We start from the raw sequence: 20,295 nt of genomic DNA on the forward strand, positions 1-20,295 counted from the left end.
CAGTTAGTTAATTTCAAATACCATATATATAATATTATATGGGAAAATATAAATAAAACTAACAAATAAAGAGATAAGTGATCGTACACGAGGATTGAGTCGGCAAATTTGGTGTTTTTAATTATTTGTGGTTAGTTGAGATTCCTGTGCTAAATGGTCAAATTGGACTAACACAATCTGCATGTCGAGGGCTCTCTTTTTTATTTTAATTTGGTTTTTCTGGTTGTCACTTTTCTCTCGAAGAGTAATTGTTAGAGTTTACGTGATTTTACTTTTTATTCGTCTATTCAGATTAACCTCTTTTTTTTTAGCTCGATTTGGAATTCGCATATAAAATTTAATTAGTGATCAAACAACTTAAACAGTTAGGCACAAGATTACATATATAACTAACTCGTAATGCTAAAATCAATTATTAACAAAAGATAGGAATCATAACAACTAATTTAATCAAATAAAGGATCGAAATCAAGAAATAGGGAAAAATAAAGCAGTGTTCAAGCCTCCAATTGAAAAAATGACAATGCATAGTCGCTGTAAAAATAATAGCAAAAATAAATGTGAAAAATTTGTATATTTTTGTATATATATACATTTTTTATGTTATATACAAAAATTATACAAATTTTATATATTATTTTGGCTAGCAAATATAAATAGTTTACGGCGAGGGTTAAAAGTGATAATATCCCCTCCAATTCCCATAGCGTTAACCTCTCAAAAAGTTCCTCCAAAGTTTAATAAAAACGTCACCCCCCCCCCCCCCCTTTTAATTAGAAATAAATATGAACATCAATACTTTTACATGTAACTCTGTAACACGTAAATTCCTCACGTTGACAACCATGTATAAGTTAAAAATTCAGTAAAATTTTGAGGAAACATATTACTAAGACATTATTTCTTTCTGAGTTTCAATTACATATATCGTCAGTACTATAAAGCATTTTTACACTATCATTTCACCCAAAGGATATCTATAGGTAAGTCTCCTTAAATATGAGATTTGTAATCTTGAAATAAAATAGGTTATCAGTAAATTAATGTGACCCGATAATGTAAAAACTCCTTGTACTGACAGTGTATATAATTTAAACTTATTTAATATAGGCGACGGCCACCAGTGCCACCTTCCCTATTGCAATTGAAGTAAACAGCAGCAACAGGCGAATTGAGACTGTGAAACCTTGCAAAGTCTCTTGTGTTAAAATTCTGACGAGAATCAATTATATCAGGAGCATTCACAACCTCTCGATCCAATTGTCGATACAACACAAAAATATAGCGATGAATTCCCAATGAAGGTCGTGGACTCTCGTAACGTACAATTTCATTGCCTGTAGTGCAGTAAAATAAACCAGTTTTAATAAGGGTGCTGATGAATTTCACGAGTAATTTTTCTGTAGAAGAATTAACCAATAGTCGTCCATTCAAAAGTAACTGACGAATTTATAATCTATATATACTATAGAAATGACATTAGATAATCACTCTAAAAGGGTTGTTATCTAAGAATTAGCTAATACATCCTGAATTTCAGTTTTTCAGTTCAATTTTTTGGGACACAAATGCCCTGAATTATCCTAAAATTAAGATTTTTAGTTAAAAATTTCAGGACAAAATAAGTAATGGCTAATCACTAAATAACAACCCTAGGAATGGCTATTTGTACACTTCACAAATGTATACTGGTTAGGAAACGTAAACAGCAAATCTGTCGGCTATTTGTTTAAATATCACTTTATTGTAGGTAATATACATGTATGCACGATTAATCTTTTTTGCTGCCTCTCCCAATTTTTGGTAAGATTCAAACATATGTAATCTATTGCTTGTCCGAAAAAGAAATGCCGATTAATTTTACATACGGATAGGAATTATAACAGGAGTCATAAAATTATTTTTAGTTATATTAAAGTAATTAAATGTGTGTGTATATATATAACATGCGTAGTTAAAATCCTGCTTCCGCCATCCCTTGTTATTGGGACCTTAACCAGGGATTATTTCGTAATTACTGGGTATTATAAATTATGCTTTATCTAAGAAAAATTCACTTCATGTCACTTATTTATTAATTGGTCGTAAATTATTGAGTGTTTTAACAAATATTCAGTCCTAAAGAACTCTTGAGTCATGATTAATTTTTTTGTAGGAAAACTTACCAAAGTTTGCTCCTGTGGTTGCTGGGATATCTGTGACCAGCCTAGCAAAATTAATAAACCAAAGTCATGATTAATATTTTCTTTTTCTTTTTCATAGATAGTAAGACTTATTAATCTATAAAATGAAGCACTAGATCATATATAAGAAGTTCAAAATTTTTACAACTGATGCTATATTGGATACCAAACTCAGCCAAAATTTTATAATACATTTGTTTTGAAGGTTTGCATGTAATAAGACACACTACGCTTGATCTTAAACTAATTATAGTATTCTAAAGCATTACATAGAATTTCTTTTAAGAAAAATGCCAACGTGAATAAGAAAGTACACCTGTAAAAGTTTGGAGTACAAAGGTCACTGCAGTACATCTAATTTAAAGTGTGATTCATGCCAAAACTAAGAATATTATTCTTTTGATACTTTCCATTTTAGTTCACCCAAAAACAAAAATTAATACAACAATGACAATAATTTTTAATTAAATTTTAATATTTAATAATAGTTTTATTTTATTTTTCATTGTATTTTGTGATGATTTATAGCCACAAAAATTCTATAACTTATTTTAGACCACAATTTCAAAAGTTTTTCTTTCATTCTTAAACTCCATTATACGCCATCACGTAAATTGGAACGAAGAAAATATTTTTAAAAGATCGATCATAATCTTACCAGTGGAGATACTCCCTCAGGTTTGGGTTGCTCGGGGTTGGAGCATCTGGATCCACCATAACCTTCCAAAAAATGTATAGAGGATCGGATTTCACGTATATATATATATATATATATATATATATCTTGAAATCAATGCCAAATTAAGAAAATAATTTAACTTTTATATATTGGTCATGTAAAAAAATTTATATTAATGTAATGCGACATGTTATAACATGTAACTGTGAGCACGTGATTTTTGCCCAACTAAAATTACTCCTACAAAGTTCAAAAATAGATCTTTCTAAATTATTTTTCGTTTTTATAGAATTTTAGGATTTTTTTTGGTTAATTTTGTTTGCATTTAGTTGCTTATTTAATATTCAGAATTATGAAAAATATAAAAATATATATATATAATATTCATTGCATAGCATTTTAGATTTAATTGCATATTAGATATAATTACATGAGTTAATTGCATTATTAAACAAAATCACAAAAATGGTCGTTTTTACATATTTAGCCTTTAGTTTTAAAATTAGTATTTTTTTTCTCTTTCATTAGTTTTAAGTTAATTAATTATTTTGATGTTAGAAATAGATAATTAATTCAATTCTACAAATTAGATTATTTTTAGAACTTAACTTAAGTTTTTAATCAATTTTATTAGGATTTAAAAAATTCAAGGAAAAGAAAAATGTGAAAGGCTGTGTTTATTTCCGAATTGGGCCAAAACCTTAGCGTTGGCCCAATTTTTCTTTAAACCCAACTCGTCCCAAGCCCAGTCCGTTCCATCCCTCACTTAACCCAAAATGGCGTCGTTTAGTAACGCTAATCCCAGCCGTTCAACCCATCTCATCCAACGGTTCACAACTCCCTCTCTAATCCCTCATATCTGTCGGAGACCCCTCCCCGAGACCCCCTCCAAACCCCTCAGACCCCTCTCACTTCTCCATCTCTCTCACTCAATGAAACCCTAGCCGCCCCCAAATCCCTCACCCCCACCGGCCGATGGTCACCGTTCAAACAACCCCAAATCTTCACCCTATAATCCCCACACTTCCCTAATCCCAAATCCCTTACCAGTTTCCCCAAATAATCATCCAAACTCCCCGAATTTTAAATCTAAGAAGTCAAGAAAACTTAGTTATTTTTCTTTTCCGATTCTTTCCAAACTTGGGCTTGTCTTTCGTTATTACCTGCCTCAATCGACTACCTTCAGAGTCGAAGGGTGATTTCATGCCGTTGATTGGTCACCTCTGCTTAATTGGTCTTAGACCCTTTCTTCTCCGTTCAAAACCTCAATGGATCAAGGTAGTAGCCCCCATAGCTTTGAGGTATCGTTTGGTATTCGACTCTTCAGCCAAGCTATGGTCGTTATCGTTACAGGAAGCCATTGTTTCTGTCTTTCGAGCATGAACCAGTGCTCGTGTGACGATATCGACCCCTGCTCGGATTGCTTGAAGCCAGCAGTGATGTCGTTAATGGGTAATACTTCCTCCCGTTCTTTCGTGGTCATTCTGCTTAAGTGTATGATTTACTCACAGACTGGTGTTTTGGTTGTTTCACATGATATAGCTTAGTTTTAGGGTAATTATAGCATATTTTAGCTTAGTTTTATTTATACTTTGCTGATTTTGCTAAAATTATCATTTGAAATGACTGCTTAATAATGCATCAGTAATGGACTATTAGCATATCTCTTCATATGTTTAGCATGTTTAGATTAGGCAGGATTTAAATTCATTTAATTCTGTATTAGGTTGCATAACAGTTAGTAATTTGCAAGAAATGGGGGACCAAAAGGTATACTAAAATCAGAGAATCTTAGGTGTTTGGGCAAGAAGTTTCTATAAGGGACTTAAGTGCAATAAAACAAAAAAACTAGGGATAGTTTCAGAATTAAAAGATGCTAAAAAAACAGAAAGGGGGACAGCTGTCAAAAGAAAATATCTGAAAAGGGACAGCTGTCCAATTCAATTGTAAAAGATGCTCTTTTCCCTGAAATTTAGAGATGGCATTCTGAGAATTATTCCCTTATCTTTAGGAGCACATGACTAATTTTTCACTCTATATAAAGGACCTCACTCACACATTTTAGGATTGGACAAAAAAGGGACGAGGTTACCCACAGAATTCACTCTTCATTTTCTATTTTACTCCCATCCCCTCATTAAAACACACACGGGTTTTACATTTCAATTCTCTGAAACTTCAAAACTCTCTTTTTCATTTTACAATGGTTTTGCACTAGGGTTTCATTGGTCTTGAGTCTATTGCTGGATTTCTGGGTTGAAGAATTAAAACTAATGTGGGTTATTTTCTACTGCTATTTGCTGTTACTATGAAGCTGAATTCTCTTCTCTGACTTTCTGACCTTTATTTGGTCATTTATCTGTTGTTTTTGCTTTTTAGGTATGTAAATATCCATACATTCATCTCTTTTCTTTGAGTTAATGAATAAATATTGTTTGGTGTTGTATTTGTTCATGACTTTGTGGACTTAGCTTATTTTTAGCCACTAAATAGTCTAAAGAGCTATCTTTGTTGATTTATATCTATATTATTTGTTCAGCTACTGTTCAAGATACACTTATGCTTGATTTTGAGTTGCTGAAGTTGCTCAATGATGTTTTATCTGTCAATACATGGTGTTAGTTAATTGATTCTGAGCATGTTAGTTAGTGTCATTTTGTTTGGTATAGATAGTTGATGATTAGTAGCTGAGAATGTAACTTCATATTTGAGGCAGTATATGAGCAAAGCAAGTTGTAAGTCTGACCACCAGTTGGACAAATCTGCATCCGAGCAGGCCAAGAAAAATCAGCTCAAAATTATGAAGTATGGTGACATTATGCATGTTGTCCCAAAACAAAAGATTAAGCCATGTATGATTAAAGCGACCGTGCTAAAATCACGAAATCCGGGAGTGCCTAACACCTTCTCCCAGGTTAACAGAATTTCTTACCCGGTCTTCTGGTTTCGCAGATTTTAAACAGAGTCAAAATTCCTCGATTTGGGATTTAAAATAAATCGGTGACTTGGGACACCATAAATTATCCCAAGTGGCGACTCTGAAATAAATAAATAATCCCATTTCGATTCATGTCACTTAAATTGGAAAAACTCCCCTATCCCCTCGGGAAAAAGGAGGCGTGACAGTAACATTTTAGATTTTCAAAGTTATTAATCTCATCTTTTATGCATGCACAGATAGTTCCCTATATATATCTTTTACATGAGCTGATAGTGTAAAAATACTTTGACTTTCTGCATATGCTCCATTATATATATGTAATCTAACCTAAAAGGGGGGAAACCTAAACACGTTATATTGTTTATCAAAATAATGTTACTCCTTCTGTCCTAATTTATGTAGCGTTGTTTGACTCGATACGAAGTTTAAGAAACAAATAAAAACTTTTAAAATTTATGATCTAAAATAAATCATATAAATATATTTGTGTGGTTGTAAATTCTTTCATTATTAATGAAAAAGTAAAAGTTTAAAATTAAATTATTTTTAAATAAAAAAGTACGACATTCTTTTGGAAACAAACTAAAAAGAAAAGTACGACATATAAATTGGAGCAAAATGAGTACTATATTCACTTATGGAGTAGCTAGTATAAGGAAGAAGAGACAAAAAAAATGTACAATCTGGGCTCACACCCCAAGGAGCTAGGTGCTATCCTGGCACAAGGATCGATAACTAATTTCATGGCTCAAACTCTCACAATCCATATAGGTTAGGTAAACAACTTTACCGTCGTTTCAAGACTCCCAAAAAAAAGAAAAAACAAAAGAACTGCATGGACGCAGGATGCCTTGTGCACTAGGTTGTCCTTTTAAACTCGTGATCTATGTAGGTTACATGGTAATAACTTGACCGTCGTTTCAAAACTCCAGAAAAAGAAGAAGAGACAAACATGAAGAAGAAAGAAAAGAAGTTTACCAGAGTGTAAAAAGTGTGAAGATCATCTCCTCCAATATCAACCCTAGGTTGGTTGACAACTTGTGAAGGCCTCAATCCACAGCCATTGTAGACCTGCTCCGTATTATTGTAAACAGCACTAAAGTCTACAGACCTTGTGAATGAATCCAATACATCTCCTATTACACCAGATACTATTAAAGGATCTAGTCTTGACATTTTAATGGTGTGGAAAGTTTTACAAATTTAGCTCAATTGTTTTTCTTGCATGAGCTAATACTGTTCATGACTATAGGAGGAGCTAGCTATTGCTATTTATGTCTTTCTTTACCATCTCAAGAATCTAAACTTTTTGAAGCTTTTCTCTAATGGAAAAAACATATTCTGCTCAATTGTCGGTTTGTATAGCTTTGTTTGACAACTACAAGTTATAAGAAAATAAACAGCCCTTTAGCCATGCATGGATTATTGTAATAACGGCCTCCTCAAAGAAGAATTAACTAAAATATTAGGTGGATGTATAATAATCTCTCCTCCGATCCACAATAAGTGACTATTTTATTTTTATTTTTTTTATTTTGATTCAAAATAAATATCCATTTACATAATTAAGAAGGAACAAATTTTATTTTTCCAAAATTTGCCGTTATTTTACATATTCCAATATGTCAAGGTAACAATTAATTAAAATTAATTTAGTGAATATATCTTTTTTTAGGAGTTTGTATTTTCTTAATGGGTGTGCCAAAGGTAAAATAGTCATTTATTGTAGACCGGAGGGAGTATATATAATTCATGTATAATATGTATATAACCATATATAATCAATATATAATGTATGTATACCGACTAAAAAATAAATAATAAATCCGGCCGGCTATTTGTGTAAAGATACGGTAACATAAATGACACTCATCCAGTAAAATATTCGCCCTGGTATTTACCGATATTTACGCGAAGCTGCTCAATGATAAACATGTGTATCTCAGTCGGATTTTATTGTTTAACGATAATTAAGTGATATATATTATTACTTTTATAATTTGTAACCGCCAAAGTTAAATTTCTTGGTTTAATCGCATTGGGTCCTCATCCCTTTTCCCTCTGAGTTTATCAAGGCACCTTAATTTCTTCTCTGCGTTTTACTTTTACTAATTGTTCGAAATTTTGTTAAATAGTGAGGATCACTATAACTATATAACGCCCCTCGAAACCAAAAACAAAGATGATTTATGTGATCATAGTATTATAAATGTGATTATTATGATCTGAGCTCTAAAGATTTGTATGATCATCTTTTCTTAAAGGTTAAATTATAAGAGAACATATTTTTATTTATTTAATTATATCTTAAATATATGTGATTATTATGATCCGAGCGTTGTTAGAAAATACATCTACATCTAGGCCTCTCTTGACCTATTGTATGTTTGGGGTCTGAAAGATGATGAATGAGCAAATTACACTATTAATCATCGGGTATCCCTTTTTTCGTATCACTTTGTTTAGTAAATAACTTTCTTTTTATTTTTCTTGCAATTGATGAACCTTTTAGATTGCGATCTAAATATTCTTTTTGAACAAACAAAAAATCTTATGAGAAAATTAACGTTAATGGTCTAATATTTTATAAGCAAACTAGCTAACGTCCATGTGCGATGCACGGGCCTAATTGTTGCTTTTTGTTTTTAAAAGATATTGTATAGCCACTCTCAAAACAATAACCGAAAAAATATATATTCTTTGTACATTTTGTGTATATATATATATATATTACATATATATTACATGTTATATACAAAAATTATATAAATTTTATACACGTTTTCGGCTATCAAATGTAATTCTGACGCAGACTAAAATTGAAAAAAGACCTCTTTTTTATTGTTTTCTTACTTTTAATATTTCTTGCTCTAATGCTAATTACACACTTTATTCTCCTTTAAGGAAAGAAGAAAGAAAATAGGCTTTTGTATGATAACTAATAGATTCATGTTTACAAGTATTATTTTTTTTATCTTTTGTGTTGTGTGCATTTTTAGTTTTTCTGAAATTATATTACTATACCAATCATTTTGTAATACTGTCGAAGTCTGACATTTTATTATAACAAAATACTTCAAGTACAAGTTAGAGTATTTCTATATAGGTTTTACACTTCTTTTTTTTAAAAATAGTTCCGCACCACCAAACTTAAAATTGATTATAAAAAAATAATTAAAAAGTGAGTTGAAAAATAAGTCGTAATGTACTTTCTCATTGTTGAAATTAAATAATATATAGTTGTACTCTTTTAGTATTTTCAATTGTGTTAATGCATTGCTTTGCTTTTTATATTAATCAAAATTTGAATAATAAAATATATTAATTTTATTTCCAAATGGTTGATGCAAAAATGTTTTTTGTTCTTTGAAATAATAATCGTGATTTTAATTTATTGAAAAAATAATAATAATAAGTAAACGTGTATTTTGTTCTAGTTTAAAGACATATCTGAATAATTCATTAAAAATAAATAAATTTTTCTATCACAGTTTTTTTTTTTCTAGTTTCATTTGATATGATTGAGATACTCTAGGGTGTAGTACCACTTTCTTTACTATAATTATTTGTTGAGCATTTTTTTAAAATAGTTAATTTTATATTTATGTATTTTAAAATTTATATAATGTTGAATTCTTTATTAAACACAGAGGAAGTACCCAACTAACTTTGATTATATAGGAAGAAGTATAATCCAACATAATGATACTTCTCATGATGCCTAATATATAATACAGAAAACAATTCCCCAAATTAGTTGTCTTAATTTTTTGTTTAGAATATTCTCAAATCATGTTTTATAGAGGGAATTATTTTTGTATAATTTGAACAAATTTCAATATCCTTTTAATAAAAAAGGGACTTGAAATAATATTTTATTCTTAAATATGTTTTCCCTGATTTTATAAAGTGTTCCAATTGAAATTGCAATTTAATGAGAATTTGTATAAAATGATATCAAATGATATTAATATAAGAACATCTTAATAAAATCTACATAAATTATTGCCACTTTTTTTAATATTCTTTACCAAAAATACTCAGTACATAAAACAAATAAAATAATTTTTCTTAAGGAGATAATAGAATTCTTATATATAAATGTATGTTACCACAGTATGTTTTTAATCAAATGAACGTTTAAATTATTAAAATTACCTAACAAATAATTTTTCTAGTTAAAAATACTTATATTTTTTAAAGAAGCAACGTTACTTTTGGTTTTCTCGGTCATTAGGAACTCACAGGCCACAACCAAGCTTTTGAGCCTATTATACAAGCAAACAATGCAGTTATATTTTTGAAATGACCATAATGCCCTTGGTCGACCTCCCCTTCTCTCTTCTATGTAAGTATAAATATAAATATAAATAATAGATAATAGAAATGATATGAACAAACATAGATAAAAATCTAACTTTCTCCCAAAGGAATAATTTTCCAAGAGCTATAGTTTCACTAACTCATTATAGAGTCAAAATCTATAAAGTAAATCAGCCCAATGCAAGATTCATAGAAAATGATTGCTTGACTAACATATTGGGGTTGCTTAGCCCAAAAAGTAGTTTAGAATAGTAGAAGATATACTTGCTTTTCTACGATTTTTTTAAAGTTAAAACTTGAAAATGGATGCATATGCCTTCTTTATAACCACATATGCTATTCTATAAATCTTTTGAATAATATAGATGGGAAAGAGGAGGGAAAAAAAAAAAGAAGATGTCCACGTGTCATCTTTATCACCACAAATGCCTAAAAGACCTCTAGATTCCAACTTCCAAGGGATAAGAGACATAATCAAAATGTTTTCTTTATTTATTGGGGTTTTAATTAATGAAGCCAAAAATTGTGAGAGGAAAAGGGTAAAAATTTCTTCTATTATTCCAGCTAATTAGGAGGTATGGATACGAAGTTACCTACCTATACTATATATATATTGAAAACACATTTATCACTTTTCTTTGGGTTCCTTAAAATTATATTGTGTATCCGTATTTATTACTTGTATACAAAATCATGATAAAAGAAGGAATCCTTAAATTTAGGGATTAAACTGTACCCCCAAATTTCCCACATCTATCGGCTAAATTATCCCCTACAATCACGATTTTTTTCCTTCAAAAAGTATTCAAACGAGTACTACTTACCAAAAGTGCAGCTTATAGCTTCATATCAAACTAGTCTTAGGGTACGCGCGTTGCACGTGTACCCTATCACAATAAGTATAAGTATAAAAAAAATTGAGTTATAAAATAAAGAGTAAAATCCAAAAAATAAAAAGTATTTACCATATATAGCTAATCCAATAAAGAAAAACTGCAAAAAAAAGGAAGTTCTCGGTCATTAATCATTACACCCAACTTAAGAAAATTTATAGTTTTATAGTTATATCAAATCAATTTCATAAGGATTCATGTTTGTTTTTCAGTTACCAAAACTTGTACTCACTACAAATGATGCTTGTTTAAATTCTACGAACTTTATTGATCGATTAAATTTTGATTTATATAACTAATTCTCAAAATTACAACGAATAAGAAAATAATTTATATAACAATTTAATAACTAAGAGTCAAATTTTTTAATTATTTCAAAAATTTAACCATTGATTTAATTATAGTCAAATTTCAAATATTAGAAAAATAATTAAATAACAATAATAATGAAGAGTACCTCCTAAGGATGTCATTAGATCTTGTAAAATAAAACTTGTTCGACAACCATCATTATGATTTTTGTGATTCTTTTTCTGTATCAAACATCCTACTCATATTTAAGCTTCTAATTATCTCATAAAAATGCTAAATTATATTGTTTGAACACAACCATTAATTGTGAAATATTAAGATATTATGCACGAAAAACAGAAATCTTAATAGCACAATGCTTCAAAATAACCCCGATTTAGGTCAACTAATTTTTATTAATTTAGCAAGTTTTGCTATATATAAATACGAAAGTACCTCTAGTCATGAGTACAAAATTTTAAAAAGCCACATAAAAAGTAATATTAAGATGTTATTTTTATTTTTTATTTGTTGTATTGATAATCTTGAATGAATATTCATACTTATTAAACAAAAATGTCATGATAAACATAACATAACATTTTTCGAGTTTTTAATTTGTTAAGGATCCTAATATTTTTTTTTTTTTTTTAAACCCCTCCCAAATTAAGAGGATCTATAGTGTTTTCACACTTCCCCTCCAGCGTGACTCGAACCCAAGACCTAACGGTCGTGAGTGAATGTACTTTTACCAACTGAGCAAGTCTCACTTGTCTGAACCTAATTTTGGAATGATAATTGCGAGGTTTTCCTATTAAAGAAAAATTAATTATTTTTTTGACTCTTTAATTAAAGAAAGCCCTAATTCGAAAAGGGCAAAATATAAAGACTCCTAAATATAGATGAAGTTGAAAGTGAAAGAAACTTTCTTTGTACGAATTGAAAGCGATTTGAAATTCTAGAATTGAAAGGAATTGAAAATAAATATTATAAATATTAAAGGAATAATAAAATAATGACTATTCCTAAATAATAGGGAGTTAATTAAATCACTATTATTAAATATTAAAAAAATAATAAAATAACTATGTTGTATAATATAAGCTCTACTTTAAAAGGGTAAAAAAACGAACGATATTTCGCTAAGCGCCTTCCTGATTTTAATATAGTATAGATAATCATAGTATCTCACAATTGCCCAACTTGTTTATTGCTTCAACTTTCTAAAAGTCCGAGTATTCTAAGGTAATTGTAAAATAATGAATTATTCCTTTTATCCTAGCATTTATTTTCTATTGAAAGTGGTCCACTTGATTTATATTTTATACATTAACAAAAGTCTGATGGATCCTTCTTCTTAAGTTAACTCGTTCAACTATATCATTCTCTGCATTCTTGATTTATATAACTTTTTTTTATAGCAATCTTCCCAAATTGCTATCTCTTCACTAAAATCTTATGGGTTTGAACTTCAATTTGTAGCTGCTCTCTTCAATGATAGGTAAAAAATCTGAATTATATGATATTTGTATCATATTTGTTTTAGAATTGTATCACAACTGTATCAAAATTATATGTGACTTGTATCTGATAAATTAATACCCAAAATAATTATAATACTATTATATTAAATTTTTAGTGTAGAGTTGTGATTGAAACTTGAAGAAGATGAAGATTACAAATGTATCTCAATTTTTCAGAAATCCATTTGCGATTGTATTATAATTGTATATGTATCATAAATATTGTAGGAATTGTATTACAAATATATGATAATTGTATATTCATTATATATTGTTACGAGCAATTGTGAGTTCATGACGAATTTCATATTTTGTATCACAAATATATGATAATCGTATATTAATTTATTAGTATTGCATCAGGTATTGTTTTGGGTATTACAACTTGTTTGGATAATTATTACGTATCGTTTCATAATGTATCGTATCGTACTGTATTGTATTGTATTGTATCGTTTGATAAATACAATGTTTGGATAGATTGTGTCGTTTGCCACCGTTTCATGATATCACACACCAGCAATATAAACAATAAACTTGCAATATTATAAAGAAAAATTATGACACATGATAAAATTACTATATAAAAAAGTATGGTAAATGATAAAATAAAATTATTTAATAATAATGAAGGGTGAGATTGAGATAAAAAGACAAGATAACGGCGCGACCACACCAGATCGGCCGTTACATAAAGTGGTACATTTAGACGTTATGTAACGACGGATTTAACGATACGATACAATAAAATTTAAGTAACAATCAAAACAAACATTGTATTTAAAGTAATAATACGATACAATACAATGGGTAACAACCATCCAAACAAGTTGTTAATGTACCATATACAAGTTAGACACAATTGTGATACAAGTATAATACAATTATGTTTTAGGCATTGATGTATGATGTATCTGATACAATTCAAATATAATTATGATACAATTATGATATAATTATTAGAAGCGAATTCAGCGTGGTAGTTATGGATTCAAATGAACCCATAACTTTCGACGCTAAATAGAAATTTATGTGTAAAAATTTATTAAAATTGCGAAAATAATAGGTTTGAACCCATAACTTTAAAAATATAATGGGTTCAATGTCAAAAATCTTAAAAGTTGAACCCATAGAGTTTAAATCTTGGATCCACCTCTGATAATTATCATACAATTCCTGCAAGTTCTTCTTTTTGTGTTTCAATATGAAATTTCATCTAAAACCAACTATATACTTAACTAATCTCCCTCAAAATTGAGATATAAACTGCAAAGCATATTCTCAATCATTTGCAAGAATATCCAATCTTAATAAACCACAAAATCTAAAAATATGAATATCGAATTCAAAGCTTTTTAATGGAACGACATTGAGAATAATTTTGGCAATGATCTGAATGTTTCTTCATTTTCAGTGGTGTCCAGTCTCCCGGCAAAAGTACGATACAATTGACGATTTTTTAATAATATTAAGTTGTCGATAATGGTGGGAAGAGAGAAGATAGAGATTTTTGGCGTAGATTAAAGAATTTTGATGTAAAAAAAATGAGAAAGAAAAGGAGAGGGTAAAAAAGAAAGGATATAATTGAATTCCTTAATTGAAGGCACTAATAATGGGGTGGGGACCTTTTAAGAAGCAATTATACAATTTGTAAGAAAAATCTAGATACTTATTAAAAAAACTACAAAACATAGAAAAAATAGGTAAATAAGTTTCTAATATAGTATAGCTAGGTAAAAATCCTAAGAAAATTTGAGTCACATATATTGCAACATTAAATAAGCTTCTCTTATATTAAGGCCGATTTAACATTTGATATTGTTGGGCTAAATCAAGTCAAAGATACTTTTAATATAAATAATTATATTGTATGATAATATTTTCTTTAGGCTTCCAATCTTTTCATCTATCAATGTGAGATTTTGTTCGCACATCCAACAATCTACACCTTCAAACTAAGTTCCACGTGGCCCATTACCACGATCTACGGGTCTCCCCATAAACCAGTTTCACGTGGCCCTTACTACGATCCGCGGGTCAATTATCGAGATTCATTATGTGTCACCCACATCGTTAGAGTATTTATGGCAATCAAAGTTCGCAACTAGCTTTTTCTTTTTTTGTGCGTGTCTCTAAGCTCGTAAGGGTAAGCAAAACGAGCACAGGACCATCACTCTGCCATCGCCATACTCGACCCACTGAACATGTGCTCTTATAGCAATTGTTGAGCTCAATTAGTCCGAAGTGGTGTGATATTGTCCGCTTTTGGTCAAGCTCGCACAGGTTTTCCTAAAAGGTCTCACACCATTAAGAAATTCTTACACCTTATATAGAGGCTCCTAATCTTTTCAACTATTAATGTAGGATTTTATTCGCACACCCAATAGCTATTATTTTTTAGTGAACGACGTTTTTTGGTCACTTCAATTTCACATAGTCGTATATTCTTGATTTAATACTTTTTTTTTCACTTCCCTTTCCTTTGATTCTCTTTGTTGGACTTGTTGCTCCTTTTGTGACTCAAACTCATAACATGTGATCGTACGCGGGGTGCAAGCAACTCCTCGTAGACCGGGTGCTATTGCTAATCATATGAGTAACCCTTCTTGTCAAATGAACGAGGTTCAATTATTAGCTTGGACAGCTTACTGATATTCTATAGAAAGGAGACGCTGTTGTTTTATAGGAGTGCATGGCACATTAATCAATTGGTGAGATAGACAGAAGAGGAAAGAAAGAATATTTATAGTTTATTTTCTGCGTTTGGAAACCTAAGAATAAACTATTTGCAGGATACCCTCTTGAGTTTTTGTGGCCATAAATTAATAGCAGAGATCTGTCAATTCAGTTTAGTGGACCTGCTGACCAATATAATATTCTTGGATCAGAAATTCGAATGTGACAAGTTGGAGCAACCCTTGGCGCAATTTCTTTTGAGCACGAGACCATTGGCCGACTCTGCGGGTGGACTTTTTATTTAACCAAAATTTGATTTGTTTATAGGATGATCATTATTAATATATTTTTTTTTTTTTTAAATATACATATTTATATATGGAATTTTGTCGAACTTTACCGGTGTCGGTGACTCATCTACCTATTGCATAGGTCCGTCTCTGATTTCCATTTCCCTTTTATTTAATAAAAAAATAGGAGTCTTGTCCGAATCAGTTTACACGCATTTTAATTATTCTATCGAGCAATTTCTATCTTTTACTTACATATGTATTGAGTAATTTTGTGCACCAGAACTTAATCAAGCAATTAGAAGCGAAGTCAGAATTTAAAATTTATGAATTCTGAACTTGTCGTTGAACATATAGTTTGTTTTATACACATTTAATCGATTTCAAATACAAACACAGAAGCTATTGAATTCCTCTGAATCTAAATCATCTAGTGATTTTTGCTTTTGCTGGATTTCAAATGATATTTTGCTATGATATTCATGTCACTTCAAAATTGACCAGTGGTCACACGCTCCAGGAATATTCATCTTTAAATGCTAAACGAAAAACAACCACTATGTTGCTTACTTGGGTACGTACGTAAATGATTCTTCCTTAGCCAAAACGTTGTCCAACCGATATTTTCGTGTGTCACAGTGCGGACTCTAATATTGTACTCTCTCTGTTCACTTTTACTTATTCACTATATTAAAAATATATTTTTATTTTTATTTGTCCACTATACTAAATCAAAAAAAAGATAATCTTTATTTCTGTTTGTCATTAACTACTTATTCCCCAAATTATTTCCCAAGACTTTTGAAAATGCTATCATTATTATAGGTAAAATTATAAAATATATATTTCATTTATTATTTCTTAAGGAGTGTGAAATGTTCAAAGTGAACAACTAAAAGTGAACGGAGGGAGTACTTGTTAAAAAGGCTTATGCCTTAGGCCCCTATTTTTGGGGAGCCACCATTTTAGGAATAATAGGTTTATAGGTATTTAAATAAAATAAAATTTAGGACTTTTAGTACAAAAGTATACTTTTTCATATAAAAGGAAAGAATTTTTTATATATATGTAAATAAAACAAGCGTTTGACTTACTCAAAAATGGGTAGTATGAATAATTCTTTTAAGGTCTGAATTAGAATTGATTTGATAAGGAAAATAGTACAAGTAGAAAATACTATATACTCAATCAAATAAAAAGTCTCGATTCTTTTCCAAATGCTTATATTGCTTATTGAATAGTGGTAACGTTTCCTATAATAATTGCTTCAACGGAAAGAAATTTTTAAAATTAAATTGATAAAAAATTTGCTAAGATCAACAATGCCTCAAGAAATATTAAATGGGTTGGCTATAGTATCAATTAAAAAGTTGAAAAAAATAGATTATAAAAAATTATTAACAACTTTACATTTCAGAAAGTTAGAAGAATAGACCTCAAATAAAAATATATAATATATATTATTTTTTTACAATTTAGGCCTCATATTAAACTTTAGCTTTAGGCCTCACATGTGCTTGAGCTCCACTGATGTGTCGAAGCTTCTTGTAACTGGACAATTATCTCTCAGATTATATCAAAGCATTTTTGTGAACTTTATCAAAATACAAAACAATAGAACCAAAATTTGAGATATTTACACACAAATTATGTCTGTGAATCTCCAATGATAAAGAAGTAACTTGTAGTTGAATATCCATTTTGATTTTTCTTTGGTGTTGTGTTGAATATGCAAGTATACGACCATAGTTCTAAACGTTGTATTTGTTTGTCAAAATAAGTGAGCAATATTGGACTAGGCAATTAATAGATGTCAATATTGAACTAATCAATACATCTACTCCAAGTAACAGAATTATCCTCAGGTATTTATTATCAACAGATTTACAGTGAATCAACACCAACAATTAAGTCATGCATTTTTTTATCAACAACGGATCTCTTCCCCAACTAACTTCCAAGTTTGGCGCCTATCCTTTTAAGTTGCTGCAATAACAACAACAAAAAATTCCAGTATAATCCCAACAAGTTGAGTCTAGAAAGAATAGCGCGTACGCAAATCTTATCCCTACTTTAAATATAGAGAGGTTGTTTACGATAGATCCTCGGATAACGAGAGACGAAAAGAAAAGCAGTAGCACGAAGCAGTAACAACAACGAAAATGCAAGAAAACAAAGCAAAAAGAACAACGAGTAGTAATAGAAATCTAATAATAATAGAATACAAGACTAACACTACTACTCTTGACTACCTATTAGCCTACTACCTTGATTTTCGACCTCTCACACCTTCCTATCAAGGGTCATGCCCTCGATAAGCTGAAGCAACGTAATATCTTGCCTAATCACCCCTCCCCAATATTTCTTTGGCCTACCCCTCATTTCTGTCACTTTCATCTTCTTGACATGTGAGTTCTTGACTGGCCAACATTCAGCATCATACAACATAGTCGATCTAACCACCACTCTGTAGAACTTGCAGTTTAGATGGCACATTCTTATCATATAAAACACCGGATGCGATCCTACACTTCACTCACTTCGCTTCAATACGATGTGTAACATCTCATCAATATTTATGTCCCCTTGGATAATAGATGCAAAGTTCTTGAAACTATCTCTCTTAGGGATAACTTGTGTATCAAGCCCCACATCTACGCCCGCTTCACTGGTCTCGTAACTAAACTTCCACTCCAAGTATTTTGTCTTGGTCTTACTCAACTTGAAACCCTTTAGACTCCAGGGTCTTTCTCCAAACCTCTAATCGCGCGTTAAACACTACCTCGCGTCTCGTCAATCAGTACAATATCATCTACAAATAACATACACCATGGCACCTCCTTTTGAATCTGGCGCGACAGTGTGTCTATCGCCAAGGCAAATAAAAACGGGCCGAGAGTTGACTCCTGGTGCAACCCAATCACAATTGAAAAGTGGTCCTAACCCCCCCCCCCTCCCCCCCTCCCCCAACCACCACCACCGTGCTCACCCGGATCTTAGCTATATCATACATGTCCTTAATCATCCTAGTGTAAACAACATGAAGTTCACCTTTAGCTTCCAAACATCTTCATAGAACCTCCTTTAGGACTTTGACGTAAGCCTTCTCTAAATCAATGAACACCATATGCAAGTCCCTCTTCCTTTTCCTATACACAGCTCCACCAACCTCCTTACAAGGTGAATGGCTTACGTAGCCAAACATCCCGGCATAAATATGAATTGATTTTCGAAAATAGATACACTTTTCCTTGCCCTTGCCCTTGCCCTCGCTTTCGCTACCCTCTCCCAAACTTTCATAGTGTGGCTTAGCAGTTTAATACTCCTATAGTTGTTGCAATTTTAGATATCACCCTTGTTCTTGTACAACGGAATCATCGTACTACACCTCCATTCTTCAGGCATCATCTTCATCCTAAAAATAACGTTAAATAACCCAGCGAGTCATTTCAAGCCTGCCCTATCCATGCTCTTCCAAAGTTCCATAGGAATTTCATCTAATCTGGTCGCTCACGTGAAATCATTTAGGGGTCTTGATTCACGTAACTAGTGGTGTGTTAGCATTTAAGCACAATTCCAGTAATATGATCTTTTTTAAATAAAGCAGCAGAATGCGCTGCCGAGACCTTGGTTATTCACGTTGCAATCGCCCTTTGCAAAGGTTGTAACCTACTTTTTTGTACAAGTTCATCTTTGGACATCTCCATTGAAACGGCAGGAGACTTACCTTTCGCAAAGCTTCTCGTGTTTGTTTCATAGCAATGTTGGACAAGTTCACGACCAAAATTCCTCCATTCTTAACCTAAGGTCTCGGATAAGAAACTCATGATAAGGAGCCTCTCCACTAGGCGACGCAACTTGGCATTAGTCAGGGTCGGTAGGTGGCTGATAACAAATGGTTAAACCTCCTCTTCAGAACGGTTAAACCATCATTTCTGTTTATTTTAGTCAGATTACTATACCTATGTCCTTAACTTTTTCAATTAATAAGCTTCAAACTCACTTCTTTCTTCATATTCTCGAGGAAACGTGTTCTAAGAGTACCTCTGTAATTGTTCATATATCCGTAAACCTCAGTAGCATCTTTCAATTAAGAAATTAACCACTGTTCAATGATTTTACCAGGATCATCCATCAGCTAAGGCCTGCATAAAGTCAAGTTATAAACATCAACAAATGCTTATAGATAAACAAATACAATCAAGACGAATCATTCACCTCCGTAAAAACGCAAACTAACTACCCAAAGAGGGAATTATAATCCATTCCTTTCGAACCATTGCGTACTAACTACCCAAAGTGGGAATACTGATCCTTCCTTTCGAACCGTAGCGTAAATGCTTCACCATTGGGTCTTTTTAGGTAAAGGTAGTGCGGTCATGTAACTGCGTTTTTACCTTGGACTAAGGGCAAACTCAAGTTTTTGGACAGCTAGAATGGGTATTCTAATTACAACTAATACACTTCACGAGAGTTTCAAATTCAACATCAGAAGA

General features: G+C 31.1%; 1 protein-coding gene across 1 annotated transcript; it reads right to left on the reverse strand.

Annotated features, from left to right (window-relative positions):
* Positions 1–1,034: 1,034 nt before the first annotated feature.
* LOC104111381 (protein VERNALIZATION 3-like) lies at positions 1,035–7,015 on the reverse strand. Its single transcript, XM_070201934.1, has 4 exons — positions 6,782–7,015; positions 2,842–2,903; positions 2,166–2,206; positions 1,035–1,337 (listed from the first exon to the last, which is right to left on the reverse strand). Exons 1-4 carry the CDS (start codon positions 6,977–6,979, stop codon positions 1,102–1,104), a joined length of 537 nt encoding a protein of 178 aa, XP_070058035.1. The 5' UTR covers positions 6,980–7,015; the 3' UTR covers positions 1,035–1,101.
* Between the last annotated feature and the right edge of the window lie 13,280 nt (positions 7,016–20,295).

This window comes from Nicotiana tomentosiformis, chromosome 5 (genome assembly GCF_000390325.3).
Source record: "Nicotiana tomentosiformis chromosome 5, ASM39032v3, whole genome shotgun sequence".
Lineage (NCBI taxonomy): Eukaryota > Viridiplantae > Streptophyta > Magnoliopsida > Solanales > Solanaceae > Nicotiana > Nicotiana tomentosiformis.